Source organism: Typopeltis vanoorti, chromosome 15 (assembly GCF_054136105.1).
Source record: "Typopeltis vanoorti isolate ZY-2024b chromosome 15, IOZ_Tvanoo_1.0, whole genome shotgun sequence".
NCBI classification, from domain to species: Eukaryota; Metazoa; Arthropoda; class Arachnida; order Uropygi; family Thelyphonidae; genus Typopeltis; species Typopeltis vanoorti.
The window spans coordinates 30,630,903-30,650,746 of NC_143563.1; the positions used below are offsets into that span (position 1 = coordinate 30,630,903).

Genomic DNA, 19,844 nt, shown 5'->3' on the forward strand with positions numbered 1-19,844 from the left:
TAAGGTCGGGCAGGTCTGAGCTTTATAAAGTGTCTGGAGTTGAGCAGGAGAGAAGTGCTGCCTGGAACAAAAAAAGCATACCAAGTTTTTTGGAGGTTGAAGAGGCTATGGATCTGATGTATTGATACCAGCATAGATTAAATGTGAGAGAACCCAAGAAGAGAAAACTGAACAATACTGTCAAAAGTGAGGAGGGAAGGAGAGAGAGACGCATGGTTTTTCTTTCTGGAGATGAGAGAGAGAGGGACTGCATTTTGATGGCATCAAAATTTGCAATTTGTATTCACACTGCTCTCCTTTCCATTCTAGTGGCAACGAGATCAGTGTTTCAGGCACTGGTTAAAGATCTTGAAACACGAATGATCTGAGTATCATACAAGGTGGTGCTCAAATAATAGAGAGTACTATCAAAAAATATAAGACTTATAGATAAACTGACCATAGATTTTTAAATCGTACGTATATTCATACAATATTGCCGTACAATAAAAAAGTACAGGAACGACACATCAAAAAATTTGAGAATTTAAAAAAGAACTCTAACTCCAAACCACAACTTCCTACCGACACAGTACTCAACCTTTCATCAATTAGTTTGAAACCTGAAGCACTCGACGCTCTCTCACGTGGCCAAGCTTTTGCGCCCAGAAGAATACCTGCTGAATGCATTATGATACAAATTGAATGTGGGATACGACACCTTCCAAACCACGTTGCCAACGATATTAGACTGGATGTGGCTTGTGTTCTGACCAAAGCAAAACCAACATGCCCAATAAGGAAATTAAATCTCTGCAAGAATTAAAGAAAAACAAGGAAATAATAATCACCAAAGCAGATAAAGGGAACGCCACTGTATTACTTAACCAAAGGGATTACACAGGTAAGCTGAATACTCTATTGTTAGATCTACTGTATTCGAATTTGTTTGAATACAATCCCACCAACTCACAAATTAGAAAACTCCACAGGCTCCTTAAGAAGGCCACTTCTTGGCCTGTAGAAGTCAGTAACAAATTTAAACCGTTTAACTCCATACCCCCCCCCCCCCCATATATACAGACTCCTAAAAATACATAAAGAAAATGTGCCATTACGTCCCATAGTGGATGACATTAATTCCCCCACATACAAACTAGCTAAACATTTGGCCAAAGCCCTCACACTATACTGGCAACACACATCTTCACACATAAAAAACTCAGCCCACTTCAAAGCTAGCATAGAAAACCTTACACTCAAACACACTGACGTAACGGTCAGTTTTGATGTCTCCTCCCTATTCACAAATGTCCCACTCAAAGAATCCTTAGAGGTAATCCAAGCTAAATTTCCTCCCAATATCACAGCCCTATTTCAGTTCACAATGAACTCAGGCTATTTTGTTTGGCAAGGAAAATTCTACAAACAAATAGAGGGGACAGTCATAGGTTCTCCACTCTCCCCACCCTTGACCAACTTTTATATGGAGACTTTTGAAGAGAAACCTTAAACTCTGCCCCAGATAAACCAACCATATGGCTTCACTATGTTGATGATGTGTTTGCTATTTGGCCACATGGCTCTGATGCACTCCTCTCCTTCCTAACACACTTAAACAACCAACACCCCAGAATCAAGTTCACCCTGGAAGAAAAAAAAAAAAACTCCCTCCCTTTCTCAGACACACTAGTCACCCACCAGCCTGATGGAACCTTGGTTTTCTCAGTTTATAGAAAACCCACCCATACAGGCAGATACATTCACCAACAATCCCCCCCCCCCTCCTCACAACAGTATGGAATCATTAAGACACTACACAACAGGGCTAAACTTATCTGTTCCAATGACAATGCCTTAACCACAGAACTGAACCAAATTCTAAACACTTTCTTAGCCAATGGCTACCCTCCCCCCCTTCACAACAAGGATTACTCTAAATCCATCACCATTCCCTATATGTGAGGCACCTCGGAAAAAATTACAAAAATCCTAAAAAAACATGACTTAACTTCTTGTTACAGACCTTATTAAAAAAAAAATTGGCATCCCTTATCTGCTCCACTAAAGACCAAACTACCTGGTGTATACCAAGTCCCTTGCAGTTGTAAGCTGTCCTACTTTGACCAAACAGGCAGGACAGCTAATATCAGAATTTCAGAATACAATGACTACATCCGTTTTCACCAATACAGCCACTCTGGTCTTGCAGACCATGCGCTGGATACCTGCCATAGAATACGGTGGAAGAAAGCCACAATAATGCACCGTAGTAAATTCAAATACGAAAGGCTATTCATGGAATCAGCCTCAACCCTAAGAAACAATCCAAACCGCAACAAATTTGGTTGAGATAGGTTTCCCAAATTTGGGAAACCTACATCAAAAGACCTTCAGCTGAATCGGCCAAGAATACCAACATTGCCCGCTAACTGGCACCATCAGGGCTTTTAGGAGAAAGAATAGCTTCCTGCTTCATTCCTCATTTACTGTGTGTTGTGCTTCATGTTGTTGCCGAAATATTGGAAGTGTAAAATTTATTTTAATGTATATTCTATTGTACGTTGTAATTTCCTTAAGCTATTTAGTAAGAATGTATAACCAACGTCTAAGCCTTTCCACGAGAATCACCTAATTTTTAATGGACCATGGTTGGATTCGAATTCTGCTATTTTTCCAGGACTTGTATTTCTTAGTCCACATGTGATTCTTGCTGCATTATTCTGAATTTTTATAAACTTGTCTAAACTGGTTTGTGATGTTTGCATCCAGATGGGCGAAGCATATTCCATTATGGGTCAGATAATAGAGGTGTATGTGACTTTTAAGGTTTTAGTATCAGCTCTCCATTCTCTACCAGAGATACTCTTCATGATATTAGTCTTCTTTTTGCTCTGATTGCAACATTGTTGATATGTTTATTGAAGCTTAGTGATGGATCCAGAGTAACTCCAAGGTATTTGGGGTTTTCATTAAATGTAATTAGTTGATTGTTTAGCTTAATCTTTGGTCTCCACTTTCTGAGATGGTTATTAATGGTAAATGCACAAATTTCTGATTTAGTAGGGTTAATTTTGAATTTTTTGATTTTTATAGTATATAGATAAACTTTTAATGGCTTTGTTTAAGTGACCTTCTGCTGTTTCTAAGTTTTTAGAAGTATGGGCTGAGAATAGGATCAAATCATCAGCAAACATAGCTATCTTTGTTTCTTTATTTATATTTTTGTCTAAGTTGTTTAAGTAGATGAAAAAAAAAAAAAAAAGTGGGCTCAAAATGCTGCCTTGAGGGAGTCCCGGTATTATTTATTCTAACTCGAATTGTTCTATTTCTCAGAAAGTCATAAATCCAGTTTAGAACTTTCCCTTCTATTCCAATATGACAAAGTTTGGAAAAGAGTTTCTGCCTCTACGCCTTGTCAAAGGCATTGCTAAAATCTATAAAAGCTGCAATGGTGAATTTGGTAGGTTTGTTCTAGAAGTTATCTTAAATTGACTGGGTTAAGTAGAAAAATTTATCGGTTGTTTAGTGATTTCTTCTAAAGGTGGCCTGAAAATGTGGTAGTATATTATTTTTGCTTAGATAGTAATTCAAACATTGGAGTATCATTTTTTCCAACAGTTTGCCTGGAATTGAAGTTAATGAAATTGGTTGGTCTTGAGATTTGTTAAGCTTTAAAATTGGTATGATTTTGGCTGTTTTCCAGTCTTTTTTTTTTTGCAGTGTCCAAAAGCGCACTGCAGGCTGCATGTGGCTTGCAGTGCGATTTTGTGCGGCCCATTTGTTGGTTTTGATTTTCACGAGTGAAAAAATAAAATAATTTGAATTGAATGTGTAATATATTTTAATTCTATCACTAATTGATAATCTCGATGTTGGAAATTTTATTTGGTGTTTTTGCATCACTATATACCCATGTGTTTTTCAAATATTAGATGTCAACGAATCTTTCTTACAACTGTTTTGTTCCAACGCGCATGCTCCAGGCACTCATGGGGAAACTCAAACACGCAATCAGTGTTGTTTGTTTGTTCAGCTATCGAGGTTGTGTCTCTGCTGCTCACGAAATTACTAGATACGCATTGTGATGTGGCCCTCAGATTGCCTAAGGTTGGACAGCCCTGTTTTAGGCTATTATTGTATAGGCGAAGTAGCTAATCTAGGACTAGGGGAGGAAGATGCTTGATCATAATTCCTTGTATGTTATCCAGTCCACATGATTTATTTATATCTATTCTCTCCAAGAGATCTCTCAATTCAGATATTGTAAATGGATCCCAAAATAATTTGTTTTTATCTTTTGGGGAATTCTGCATTTTTCTGCTCTCAAACCTGTTTTGATATTTGATGGGCTTTGCTAGTATTCATATCTAGTTTGCTTATATTTTCAAATGAAAGACCAAGGTATTTGCAATCTCCCTGTCTCCAATTTTGATATTTCCATCCAGTTCTTTCAGCATGTTAGTCTCACTTGCCTTTGGCAGGTTTCTTTGTAAATTAGCAATCAGTTTCCAAAGTTTGGTATCTGAAGTGCTTGGATTTAAGTTGTGCCAAAATTCTTGCCACCTAGTTCTTTGTAATATATATTATATTTTTGTTTAATTTCCGCATTTGTCTTATTGTACTCGATCCTGGTTTCTAGAGAGCTTCCAAGTTTTAAGATGTTAAATAATTCTTTTCTTTTAGTTATTTTACTGACAAGTTCCTGGTGGACCTTTGTCCGAAATAACTTTTCTCCTGTAACCCTTTGGAATACTTTCTTTGCTGCATTTAGGATAGTTTTATTCCAAGTTATGTAATCTTTGTCTAGGTCATCATGCTATGTGTGATCTTACAGCATTTTGTTTACTTCATACATGTATTTTTCCCAATTTTCCTTTTGAAAGTTCCCATGATATTTTCTTTTTTGGGTGGGTCTGATCATTTTTGGGTTCAGGTTATGGTCACTTCCCACTGGTTTCAAAACGGACCAAATATCTTTATCATTAAGATCTAGAAGCACTGCAGTAATATCTAGGGCATCTTTTTTTTTGTACCATAAGAATGAGACAGTGGGTTCTTCACTGTTGAGAGTTATAAGTCCTGTTTCATCGAAGAAATTACTCAGGTTTTCTCCTCTTGAATTTATTTCTTCAGAACCCCATAACAGGTGTTCACTATTCAAACACCTGTTATGGTTATGTTTCCTAAGATAATGGTTAGATGGTATAGTCTGGAAAGATTTGGTTCAGATTTGTTAGGAGGATGATAACAATTGAATATATTCCTGGTGGACCTTTGTGTAGGCTGAAATAACTTTTCTCCTGTAGCACTTTGGGATTCCTTTCTTTGCTGCATTTAGGATAGTATTCTTCCAAGTTATGTAGCCTTTGTCTAGGTCATCATAGTATGTGTGATCACATTGAATCCTGGAGTAGGGGATTGCTGAAGAATGTGAAACAGAAGTGATGTTCTTGTTGTACTTGACAAGAAATGATATTTTTGTTTTAATCCTATACCTAAGCATAAATATTAAAGTAACTTCATGACTAGTCTACTTGTACATAGAGACTGTTGACTTCACATCGGTTGTCTTGATATCCCATAATGTTTTTTTTTTTTTTTTTTAGAAAGGCTCACTACTCAAAGGTCAGTTTTGACCTTTATTGGGATGAAAATGTCAAGCTGACATTTTCATCCCAATGTCATCCGTGGGTGCTAAAGATCCAAAAGGAAGCCTTTTAGTAATTACTTTTATGCACCGATTGAGTGTTCGCATACGAAAAATACATTTCTTTGACATTTCAAGTTTTTGTCATACAACAAGAGTTTTTGCTCTCTTAAGGTTTCTGCCTGGTCTCTGAGGAGAACCAACCAGTTTGAAACAGCTGTCAGGCCAGTGAAACCTTATTAAAATGGACTAATAAAAGGTGAATATATAGACACTTGGGCAGTGCCTGTGTCTTTTAAGTAGGCCACAAGGAATGTATTCTCACTAGCTCTCTGGTAAACTCATAGTTTACCAGAAAACTTTCAGTTTCTACATTTGGCTTTGAAATAATGCTGGATCTAATATCCACTTTGCTATGTAATTTTGCATTGCTGAACTAAAGCCTTTTGACTCTTTATTTTAGTAATTACTTTAATTTCATTTTGTCAGCATTTATAGTTACTGCACTAACTTTGCCAAATTTTTCCAAAATACCAAAAATAAAGTATAGTGAATTATTATTATCAAAGTACCTACTGTGTTGTTTGCATATGCTAATAATTGATTTTCCTTCATAGTTGAGGAAACTCAACTATGAAGGAAAATCAATTATTAGCATATGCAAACTATTTTTTTCTAATAAACGAATTATTAGAAAAAAGGTTCCAGAACCAATGCAAAGAGCAAGTGACTAAGAGGGAAACTTGCTTGACTCTGTTTTGAATTTTGATCATGTCTCTTTGGAACCAGTTGAGTAGGAGATGCCTAGTTGTGTTGGTATAGGTTCCTTTAATAATAGATGAGCCTTTTGCCGACTCCAGTTTGCTGAAAGATGTGGAACAGAAAGAGATGAGAAAGAGATGCTTGAATAGGCCCCACCTACTTGCTACTTTTCCTGTTAACTAGAACAAATTAAATTCCATGTCGTGGCCTGGAATTCCATACTGGTGTGCTTTTAATATCTCATTTCTACTTTGAGCCTGTTATTGATAAAGGATCTTGTAATATATAGCTGACTACAAATTCACTTGGTATGTGACCTGCAGAGAGAAAAGAATTAAAAAATAGTATAACTAGAATAGGAAGAATAAAATCCTAGTTCTCACTATAAAATTATATCCCTAGACCATCAGATCCTGGATTTTCTTGTCCGGAATTGTTTACTGGCTGTAGTGACTTCAGCTTCTGTCATAAGTCTGTTGATCCCATCTTGGATGTGAGCATGAACGGCATTGATATTCCATGTATGCAAGTTGCTAGAATGCTGTTATCTTGAAACAGATGTTTTTCAAACAGTATTTCTGAAAGGACATCACCATCCTTGCAAGTTTGAGTGAAAATATTTTCTTTGTGAATTTAATGGGCTGTTCATTGAGGACTGCAATTGAAAGGCTAGCTACTAAGTGCTGATGTATTCTTTTAAAATTTCTTTCTTTGACTCGTTGTTGCCTTCGAGTTCCATCTCTATGCTGTTGTTTCTGATGATGCCACTGCATTCTATGCCATTCCATTAGTTTGCTATGAACCAGCTTTTCTGTTTATACTGGTCTTTTAACTTTTTCCTTTTGCAGAAAGTAGGTTACTTCCCCCATTCAGTAATGTTCTGATTTACTGCTACTTTGAATTTTTACCATGTGTCCCAGTCCCACATAACATTTTTCCAATTTGAAAACATAAGGTTTGGAGTTTGGTTGCAAAGACTGATAAGCAATTTGGAAGATTTCTCCATGTTCCGGAACCAATTTCTACTTCTTCCATGAAGTTAAATCATGCAGTGCAATTTAAATATTACTGGATTATGATCTGAATTACTCTGTTTATAAGAGAAGAGAAGATATAAATTTGATCAAGCCAGGAATTAGTACTTAAATTCATGTAAGTGTAAACCTGGAGATAAGGGTTGTAAACCTCCTTATGTCTGCTATTTGAGTATTTCAAGAGATACTTTTAATTTTGCATATCCTGCTTTTCCATAGCTGGGCTTGCCTCCTATTTTATCTAATATGGAGTTTTCAGTACAGTTCCAGTCCTGGCTGCTATGATGTTGTGGTCCCCCATGTAAATATGGCTGTAATTCCTGAATGAATCTTCATCTAACTGTTCCATTGGATGGAGTATATATATATAGCTTATAAAATTACCTTATTACAAAGCCATGGTATTTCTGGTGTATTCTTGAGATCTCTATTTTACATCTTTTTAGCCTTTAGTTATTGTAGAATGATCCAAGGAGTGGGGGGGAATAAAAACTCCTCCAGACCTGTTAGACTTTTCAAAGATCCAGTAAAACAGAAGTGAGTATCTATCTGTTAAGGCTTTTATATCCTTATATCTGCAGAAGTATGTTCTCTTGGAGAAAGAGAACATACTTTTAATATTATGGCAATCATCAGTTTGATTATTCTATTAGAAAGAATAGAATAAAATTTCTAATAGAACCATCAAACTCTTGCTGCATAAAACCACAATGCACATTTTTGCTATTATTAATGCAATATTAAGAAATCATTACTATCCAGCATGATTAAGATTATGTTGGTATAATCATAATCCCAAAACCAGGGGGGGGTTATGTGGGGTGAATTTACTCCCAGAAATCTGGGAGTAAGTTCACCCCACATAACTTTGTAGACATGAAAAATCATATTTCCAGGGGCCAATTCCATCATCTCTGCATGAGGCAATGAATAAGCCTAATACCAACAGTTCTGTATTCTTGCTTATCTATTTCCAAGAAACTATGATACTGTTGAATCATGCAAAACAAATCAGAAAAAAAACTTGGGAAATTTACATATAACATAATACTGCTGGTATTTTCACCATACCTATTATTATCCAAGTTTAACAAAAAAATTAATATTGCTTAACAGTTTATCCCTCAGTCTGGAATATTAATTTTATGAAAATCAGTTTAATTCATTTTTGAGGTTCATGTGATGGATAAACAGATGCCATGAAGCTAACAGCTGCTGTTCACTTGTAACAATGCATTTGATCTAAATAAAGATACATTCAAATATGCATTGAAAAGTTATAAAGATTGGAAGGAAAAATCATTTAATGTTTTGCTTTTGTATAATTTGCAATAAACATGCATGACTTTAATTAAAATTAAACACGTATTAACCACAGTGAAAATTATTTACTTGTAAATATTTCATCCTAAGTATCTTAGGACATCATCAATACAGTAGTTTAAACAATAATAGGAATAACATATAGTTAGGGCACATGATTACAATAGAATCTCATTAAATGTGCGTAATGTGTTACAGAAGTAAAAATAAATAAATAAATAAATAATGATAATTATTTTACACAATTTTGTATGACAATTTCCCATACTTTAGGGATAGTAAGAACATCGTTGCAGTTTAAATTTGGTCTGTGTAGTAGGGCTTCAGAACTTTCTTTATATAAATTCATGTTTATATAAAGATCTATGTAAAAGTTTAGACTTTTTTCAATGGATCCTATGATTTGGATTTTCAATTCCGTGTTGAGAGAGGCCAGATTTCTGAGGTTTAAAAAGACGAATGTGGTCTTGATGTTCTGAGATGTGTTTCTGAATAGACCTACCTGTCTGTCCAAAGTAAGACAATTTGCATGAACATGGAATCTCATAAACACTAGGCAACATCAAAGGTGAGAGTTTGTCCTTAGGAGAAGGTAACAAGTTGTAAATTTGGGTTGATAGGTTTGTAAGTAGTGGCAAAATTGTATTTCTTCATAATTTTAGAAAGACGTTCGGAGATGCCTTTGATGTAAGGTATGGGAATCCTATGGACTTCTTCTTGTCTGGTTTGATGTGTGGGAAAGTGACATGATTTTTTGAGTTGTTTTAGGATTATATCCATTTAGGATGGCTGTATTTTTGATTACTTCTAAATCTTGGTTTAGCGATTCTTCAGAGCAGCAGAATTTGTGTACTCTGGAAACTAGTGATTTAATAATGCCTGATTTATGAGATTCCATGCTCATGCAAATTGTCTTACTTTGGACAGACAGGTAGGTCTGTTCAGAAACACATCTCGGAACATCAAGACCACATTCGTCTTTTTAAACCTCAGAAATCTGGCCTCTCTCAACACAGAATTGAAAATCCAAACCATAGGATCCATTGGGAAAAGTCTAAACTTTTACATAGATCTTTATATAAACATGAACATTTATATAAAGAAAGTTCTGAAGCCCTACTACACAGACCAAATTTAAACCGCAACGACGTTCTTACTATCCCTAAAGTATGGGAAATTGTCATACAAAATTGTGTAAAATAATTATCATTAGTTTTTTACTTCTGTAACACGTTACGCACGTTTAATGAGATTCTATTGTAATCGTGTACCCTAACTATATGCTATTCCTATTATGGTTTAAACTACTGTACTGATGATGTCCTAAGATACTTAGGATGAAATATTGACAAGTAAATAATTTTCACTGTGGTTAATATGTGTTTCTTTTAATTATGATCTCACCACAGGTTTCGTTATTTTAAAAAAAAAATAAATAAATAAAAATGCATGACTTTATGTATAGGATTTTATACAATATTTTAATTCAAAAATAAATATTTTCTTTCATGTGATTTTTAGGTCATCATTATCTACACGCAGTGGAACAGCTTCTCCACCTTGTGATGGTGAATTACACCATCAGGAAATTGACTTAGACTGGGTTGAAGAAATTGGCCCTGATGATGAAGATTCTGCTGGTGAAGATTCAGTAAGCACACTGTGTTATTACTACTTGAAATAAAGCACAAGATATTATTGTTGTCATTATGATTATTATCATCAAAGCTTCCATGGAGTCAAAACTCATCATGGGAGAATATGCTGTACCCTAAACCCATTCACTTTTTCTACTTTCACCATTCTCACTTAAAACATTCCACTGTCCACACAAAAAAACCTGTGCATCACTCCCCTACTTATGCCCTCCATATTCAGATATTCAGTTTCATGATCTGTTGTACTATCCTTGTCTCTCCCATTCTATGAAAAATATCTTCCACATCATACTCCCTAACCACCCCTATGTCTAAATCATATGTTCCCTTCCTCTCTAATTTCTATCCTCAAAGCTCTGCAAATTGCATTTCCTCAATCTTTCTTCATGTCCAACATTTCAGAGACTGGAAATGTCAAAATCCTCACCAACCATTGTCATTCAAAAGTGAAGGTGGTTTCCAGTAAGTCATCTGTGGACCTTTCTGCTATAGCCTCTTCCCCCCCCCCCCCCCAAAAAAAAAAACCCAGCAAATCTGCAAAATAATCCATATGCAGCCTTATCATAATTTCCATATTTCTACATGTCATAGTCCATGTGTGTTCTCTAAATCGGTATTTCTTAAACTTTTTGCAACTGTGTGGCCCTACATAATATTATTTCTTTTTCAGTATTCCTATGAAATTGAGAATTTCATCTTACCTCTGTTCCAATGTAATTGTAAAAGCAAAATGCACACTGTATGCACATTATCCTTGTCCGCTGCATTTGTCACCTTGTTGTCATAAATAAGTAGGCTGCTAAATGTTGCCTCCCTTTAACAAGCACGTGCACACCATCACAGAGAATACTGCTATTATTAACCCAATTCTTTATCAAATTCCTCACCAATCTCTCTTAACCACAACTCCATACACACAAATTTGCCTATACAAAATAAAAGGGCTTCTTCATTAGCTGTGATTATTTCACTTGTTATATTTCTTTTTTTTACCAGGTGTTGTTTTATCTTCATCCTGTCTTTCACACACTAGTAAATTTTCACTATATACTTCTATAGTGAAACCACACACATGGTGCATAATATGTAAACCATCCCAGTGGATTAGGATAGTGTGATAAAATTACTGAAAATAGGATAAATGATTACATCTAGTCTACTTTCAAAATTTTTGATTCATTAATTTTGAAAAAGTGCACAAAAGAAATAACACTAAAGTTGTTAACTGTAATTAGCTTAAGGAATTAACAATGCATATAATGGATATTAATTAAAGCAAACTTTAATGAATACATTCAATATTTCGGCAACGTCACGTTGCTATCTTCAGGAACATACAAATATGGTATGTGCATGCAGGCACTAACAAAAGCAAATGAGGAAGAAGGCAAGAAACTAAAATTGTTCCTAAAGTCCTAATTGCCCCCTAGCGGGCTAATTGGGTTGCCTTGGCAGTTGGGCTGAAGTTCTCATAATGTAGGCTTCCCAAATTTGGGGTAGCTTCATGCACCCAAATTTGTTGAGGTTTGGAATGTTTTTTTAGAGCTGTTGATGATTCCATTAATAATATTTCATACTTGAACTTGCTGCGGTGTATTATTTTAGTTTTCTTCCAACGAATTCTATGGTGGTTATCTAAGGCATAGTCTGCCAACCCAGAGTAGCTGTACTGGTGAAACCTTAAACCTGTCTGGTATATACCAGGCAGGTTTAAGGGGAGTGGTTGGTCTTTGGTAGAGCAGATAAGGGATGCCAACTTTTTATATGGTCTATAACATGAAGTCTATAATGTCCCCTCTATCTGTTCTACAAACAGATAGAGGGACATCCATGGGTTCACCACTTTCCCCACCCTTGGCCAACTTCTTTATGGAGGCCTTTGAAGAGAAAGCCTTAAACTCTGCCCCACAAAAACCCACTATTTGGCTTCGGTACGTGGATGATGTGTTCGTTATTTGACCACATGGCTCAGATACACTCCACTCCTTCCTAACACACTTCAACCAACACCCCAGAGTCCAGTTCACCTTAGAAAAAGAGGAAAACAACACTCTCCCCTTCCTAGACACACTAATCACTCTCCAGCCTAATGGATCTTTGTTTTTCTCTGTTTATAGAAAACCCACCCATACAGGCAGATACATTCACCAGCAATCCCTCCCACACACACACACAACAATATGGGGTTATAAAAACATTATTCAACAGGGCAAAATTAATCTGCTCAGATTACGATGCCCTAACCACTGAACTAAACCACATCCTCAACACTTTCTTAGCCAATGGCTACAACCCCCAAAAAATCAAAAAAATACTAAAACCAGTAAACCACAACCCCCCCCCCTCCGCCCTCCACAATAAAGATTACACTAAATCTATCACCATCCCCTACATCCGGGGCACCTCTGAGAAAATATCCAATATCCTCAAAAAATATGACTTGACTTCGTGTTATAGACCATATAAAAAGTTGATATCCCTTATCCACTCTACCAAAGACCAACCACTCACTCCCCTTAGACCTGCCTGGTGTATACCAGGTCCCTTGCAGTTGTAAACTGTCCTACTTTGGCCAAACAGGCAGGACAGCGAATATCAGGATTTCAGAATACAAAGACTACATCCGGTTTCACCAGTACAGCCACTCTGGGTTGGTAGACCATGTGTTAGATACCTGCCATAGAATTCATTGGAAGAAAACTGAAATAATACACCGCAGCAAGTTCAAGTACGAAAGATTATTCATGGAATCAGCAGCAGCTCTAAAAACGTTTCAAACCTCAACAAATTTGGGTGCATGAAACTACCCCAAATTTGGGAAGCCTACATTATGAGAACTTCAGCCCTACAGCCAAGACAACCCAATTAGCCCGCTAGGGGGCACTATTAGACTTTAGGAACAATTTTAGTTTCTTGCCGCATTCCTCATTTGTTTTTATTAGTGCCTGCGTACACATACCATATTTGTATATTCCTGAAGATGGCAACGTGACGTTGCCGAAATATTGAAGTATTCATTAAAGTTTGCTTTAATTAATATCCGTTATATGCATTGTTAATTCCTTAAGCTAATTACCAGTTATGTATGACCAATGTATAAGCCTTGCTACAAGAAGAACTAAAGTTGTTAAAAAAATATATATATATATATTAATTTTAACATGGATATATAGGTGCTACTGGATTTTTATAAATTGTTACAAATGGTTTCCAAAGACTATGAAATTTCTTGTGGTTACTTCTGTACAGCAGTTTCTTCCATTTCTTTGCAAAAAAAAAAAAAAATTGCATACAGACATAAGTTGTGTCACTAATAAGGTCATTACTATTTTTTTTAATGAAAGAAGATGAATTTGGCAAGCAATTTTATTCAGCCTGGATTTTGCTTTTAACTCTGTTTCTGTTGATTGACTTGTGCTGCTCATGCTGAGTAATACTGTCCAATCATTTTTGTAATTGCAATTTTGGTTTTCTATGATTAGATACTCCAATGTGTTAGTAGCTTTTCAGATGTGAAGATACTATGAATTCCAGCTTTGTTTCAAACAGATAAAATCTTTACTACATCCTACCAGATTTGAAGAGCTCTAATTAAATGCCCCCCCCCCCCCCATCCAAAACTAGTATTAACTGAGCAACTAGCCCTATCACTCTAGTAAGAATGCTTTCATTTTATTAACTAACATAAATATTAAAATATGTGAGTCTGACATGCTGACTCTAATAACATATAGCTCTGCAATTAATATAATTAGAATATGCTATATTGGCCTATTTTGGACCTCTGTCACAAAAATTTCTTACTATAAAATTAAACAATACCAATGATAATATTTTACTGAGTCACCCAAATTGTCTTGCATGCTATGTAGTGTAACATTTAAGTCTTGTATGCTTCGCTTAGCTTCAATACTGTTTTGCTGCATCATTGATAATCTGAAAAAGGCATCATATTTTGTAACTTCCAGTTTTATCTAAGTTATGCATTTTGTTTTATTTTTAGGATGAAGATTCTTTGTGTAACAAGTTATGTACATTCACAGTAACTCAGAAGGAATTCATGAATCAACACTGGTATGTAACAAATTAAGAAACATACCATGTTACATATGCTTTTTGATTTAGATGATTAAAAGAGATATAAGTATTTTTTCAACTTACTGTAATATTTTCTGACAAATTCTGTATATTTGGACATTGTTTTGTGGTGGAAAGAGACATAAAAACAGTAGTTAATAACAAGATCTGAGATGTCATAGTATATTATACATTTTATATATCATAGAGAGCACTACAAATTCTTTAATTATCTTTGCATGTCTCAAATCTTATATTTCATTTTTTGTACCTGTACATGCTGATGACCAGTTCATCACTGTTCTATTTAATGTCGAGAAATGTAAAGTTATGCATTTTGGGATAAATAGATTACAAGCCGTATATCACATTGATGGTACTGTACTCCAGGAAATAGATGAAACTAGAGATTTAGAGGTGGTGGTAGACAGAGAGTTAAAGTTTAGAGGACATATTGCTAAGGTATCCCATAAGATTATTTGGCTATTGAAGAACACATTAACAAGTAGAGATAAGGAAGTTGTTATTCCTCTTTATAAGGCCTTGATATGCCCACATCTGGATTACTGTGTTGAAGTCTGGTTCCATGGATTTCTTGAGGATGTGGAAGCTGTAGAGAGGATTCAGAGGCAAGTGACCAAGATGGTGAATGACCTGTGGAATGTTCCTTATGAGGATAGATTGAAGGTGTATGGATTGTTGAGGTTGGTTGATAGGAGAAAAAGAGGGGATATGATAGAAGCATTCCAGTTGCTTAAAGGGTTTTATAGGATAGATTCAGGGGAAACGTTTCAGCCCATGGCTAGAGGAACCAGAACAAGGGGTCATCTCTGCAAGTTGAATAAAGGTGTTGTTTGTAGGAGTGTGAGGACTAGATTTTTTACTTGGAGAGTTGTGAATGAGCAGAATGGGTTGCCAGAATCAGTTGTGAGTGCTTTGTCTGTTAATGAGTTCAAGGAGAAGTATGACAGATTGGGTCTCCTGTGATGAGTCTTTGGGCTTCATGAAGGTGCCTGTGTAATAATAATAATTTAATATTTTTCATAGCATCTCTGACCATAAAAAAAAAAAAAAAAAAGTCTTTCAATAAGAAAGTTTTATTTCTCTTCAAACTATTAAGAACCGTAAAGCATTAGAATCCATGTTCTTCAATCAGGCTATTCTTGAGATGGATTAGAATGCTTTTTTTTATTATTATTTGGCATTAAAGAGGAAGACCTTTCACATATTCCTTTCTATAGGCAGCATCCTTTACAACTGCATTAGGCGGTATATAACTAACATGAGCACATTAAGTAAAAAAAAATTTTCTACTTTTGAAATTTTTTCTGTGGCCCTTTCAAGTTAATATGTGTTAAGTCTGAGTTTGCCAGTATATGTTCCCATTTTTATTTTGCTGGTCCAAACTCATAATATTATTGATAATTTCTGCACATTTATTGATGAATCCTTTTTGATTACGTTCCTTGGGTGCTTCTTTTCCTGATTTAATTATTAATATGATTATTCATTTTCTGCATGCTGATATCACTTGACCTGGCCATTGTTAAAAACATGCAGTGAAAAATTTTAGAGTAAAAAATGTGGTTGCTTTAATTCTCTATCTTCCATCACTCCTAAGTCTCTATTTCCATTGACTTTTATTTTTAATGGTTAGAGATGTTATGATAAATAATTTATTTATTTATTCGTATGGAGTTTTATTTATTCTCCCCTGTCCCTATTGGGGGATTAAGTATTTATGGCTGTAGATCTGTGTGTGTTCACGGGGCTGGTTTGCCTGCTTGCGGGATGAAAAACGCCAGATAAACTGGTGGAAAAAACCCTACTGCCCGCGCCCAAGACTGGCTAACTTGGCTATGGCTGAGGAAGATGCTCAAATTCCTCACGTCTTTGACGGGAATCGAACCTGGGACACTCCTTCCCCAGTCATATGGTTGCGAAGCGCACAGCCACTAGGCTAACCTGCGCGGACATGATAAATAATAATCTGCGGGTAGTGTACTTACTCCAAAAAAAAAAAAAAGATTTAATATTCATTTCATATAAAAGAAAGCCCAAAAATTTTAGAGTAAAAGATTGGGGGACATTGGGTCTATTTAGGATTTATAATACAATAGGCATTATTTTGCAGCTTACTGTTATAGTTTTGTCATCCCATTAAAAGCCAAATAGTCTGCTGGTTGTCCTCCTCTTAGACTTGGCACCTCCATCCACTGCTCTCTGATATACTTGTCAGTCAGTCCCTTATTTATCACTGTTACAAATCTATTGTTTTGCATACCCATTCCTTTGTCTTTAAATAACACCCTCCCATCTGAAATCCTGTCCAATGTCTTGAACAAAATCCAAAAGTATTATGGTGTATCTATCCATTCTCCTTATCCAACTCTGTAGTTTAAGTATAAGCACGAGCAAATTTATGAAATATGACCTACCTTTAACAAAGATATGTCCTCTAGAGAAAATCATCAGTGTGAACAGAGGTAGGTTATCCAAAATAGCAATAAGCCACAAGAGGAAGGAATCTGATAAATGCCCTGAAAGTTTATGGAGGAAGTTTGAATGAAGAAATCAGTTGAAATATTCCTGATGGGACAAAATGCTACATGAATATTGAAAGGCCTGAGAATATTAGCAATAATTCTGTTAATCCATTGACATGAAATTGAAATCTGTTGAGCAAAAGAAACAGGAATCTTGTACTGTTGAATGCTTCATTGATAAAGGTCTCTTTAAAATCATTTGCCAAGAATATTGACTTAATATGTTAACTCTTGTGTAGCAAGGCATCTATAGAACATCAGGGCATGGTCAGGATGAAGTATGGTTTTAATAGCTCCATTTTTTGACACAAATAAGTGAGATTGTGCATGGATGTAATGTCCCCCCCCCCCCCCAAATACAGAGAATTGGAGACTTTCATCTTCATAAAGAGTCAATAGATCTAAAAAAGTGATTCTCTTTTCCATTTCTAATGATAACTGTATAGGGTGGAAATCATTAATCTTTAGGAAAGTTTTTTTGGATGAAGAACCATTCATGAAGACATAATCAACATATCTGTAAGAATATTACTGAGGAGACTGGCACCTTCAATGAGCAAATTACAACTGTGATATGGCACTCAATTAGACTGTTATAAAAACAGTTCAGATTTAACTGAAAATAACCATGTTGTATCAAGGCATACTCTAGAGGCATTAGGCATTTACCAGATATGCCTTTATTCTTATATGAATTATTCTGTTTAATGCTGAGTTATGACCAAAAAATATTTTTCTTATTCTAGGCATCTTCTAGGGAACCAGATAAAAATTGAAGTTAATTCGAATAAGCTACACTAAATGTGGTCGTGGTCTTAGAATGACTATCTCCCAGATCTCAGACAAATTAATGCAGCCATATATTGAAGTTGTTGTTGGGGGGGGGGGGGGCGGTATAGTTGATGTTGATTCTCAGACCTATGCTAACCTCTTTATAGAACAGTTGTCTTTTTCCATTTATTCTTATGTTAAGTGGCATCTAGCGCATGATCTTCCAGTCCTGACTTGCCATACAGATGGTTATGAATTACTTATTAGTTGTTTAATAGAGACTTGTGTGTGTGTTAGAACACTATTTTGTTGAAAGTTTTTCCACTTGGTTATACTATAAATTAAAGATGTCAAGAAATTATATTCTGAATAGTTTACAAGAAATAACATTGTCTTCAAGGAAGATTGCTCAGGTTTATGAAACTGAATGTACATTTTATGTTCCTTGCAATGAACAGAGGCAGATTATCCAAAATAGCGATAAGCCACAAGAGGAAGGAATCTGATAAATGCCTGGAAAGTTTATGGATGAAGTTAAAATATTCTTGATTTGGTAAATTGGCCAAAGAACAGAACATATCAGTTCAATTCAGAGACAAAATTACATTATAACCAATAGCTTTATATTGATTTCATAAGATGGTGCCATACCTGCCTATATGTGCTTTGTGGCTATTGTTATCATACACTAAATAAATACATCTTTCAGAATCACCTGCCTTCTGGTTCCACATATATCCTTTTTATTCAAGCTCTCACACAATTTGCCACCTCCCAAGTTAAAGCTGCATGATCACTCTCTCCCTTTCCAGTTGGAAACTACCTCATTTATATAAAGAATCACAGACACTAGATAAAGTATTCTTCCACCATATGACCTTTCCATCATTTTCTGCTTAAGGGAGTTAACCATCATAACTATAAATTTTCTTTTCATCATCATCCTACTTAAGATTTTTAGTCTTATATAAATTCTGTAAGGATTGCTTCAGGGTCAAACCTGTATAATTGAGAGGATACCTCCACATAGCCTTTAAAGGAATGTGGAGAACCAAAAGGACTTCTGACCTAATGTCCAATCCTCACCTTCTTGTAGTGCACCTGTTAGGTATCTATCTGGATACTGAACGAATGAGGATGGGCTCACAATTTAGGATTTAACTGACCAAATTTATTCTTATTGGCTTAAACTACAAATCAAATGATGGTACTATCAACAGAAGCCTGAATGGCAAAGAAATGGAGCTATCTGAGGAATTGGATAAATACCAGATCGACATAATAGGGGCGACTGAAACAAATAAGGCAAAAACTGGTTATTGCTTTCTAAGCAATAAATACAAAATGTTATATTCAGGCAATGACAATCAAGGAAAAGAAGGAATAGCCATGGTATTCAACACTAAATATGATACTAATCTTCTTGAATGGCAGGCAATATCAAGTAGAGTGATGTGGGCAAATATCAGAATGGGGAACTGGCAAATGAGACTTATTTGTGGCTATGGGCCCACAGAAAGTTCTACTAAGGTAGAAGTCAAGGAATTTTTTTGAGGCTGTAGAGAAAATAACTGACACACTGAAAAAGGAAAAGTTGGTCTCCTGTTGGAGATCTAAATAGCAGAGTAGGAAATGATTGTCAGACATACAGAAATATTTTGGGAAAATTTGGAGAAATGAGCAAAGCTAATAATAATGGCAGATACCTGTTGGATTTCTGCTCCTGACATGGATTGGTTATTACTAACACCATGTTTCAACATAAAAATATGCACAAATTCACTTAGAGAGATGAGGGAAGGAATAAGAAAAGTCTCATTGACTATGTTATTGTTGATAGTGATGTTTTCTCCCTGGTGCAGGACACTAGAGTGTACAGAGGATTTGAAATTGGAAGTGATCACCATTTAGTCTTGAACAGGATAAAGTTGAATTTCATATTGAAAAGAAGAACATGTAAGAAAGCTTTAAAGCAAATAAAAGTTGAGCTGCTTTCAGATGTGAACTGTTGACTAAAATACACTAACATTATTCAAGAAAAAAT

At 35.5% G+C, this 19,844-nt stretch overlaps 1 protein-coding gene across 3 annotated transcripts in view; it reads left to right on the forward strand.

The window, feature by feature from the left end:
- poe (E3 ubiquitin-protein ligase-like protein poe) overlaps nt 1-19,844 on the forward strand; it is an 801,929-nt gene that overhangs the window by 388,841 nt on the left and 393,244 nt on the right. For all 3 annotated transcript variants that reach the window (XM_090405892.1, XM_090405894.1, XM_090405895.1), the window contains exons 32-33: nt 10,270-10,399; nt 14,410-14,480. In XM_090405892.1, coding sequence (XP_090262018.1) covers nt 10,270-10,399; nt 14,410-14,480 — 201 coding nt within the window. The remainder of the gene's footprint in view (nt 1-10,269; nt 10,400-14,409; nt 14,481-19,844) is intronic.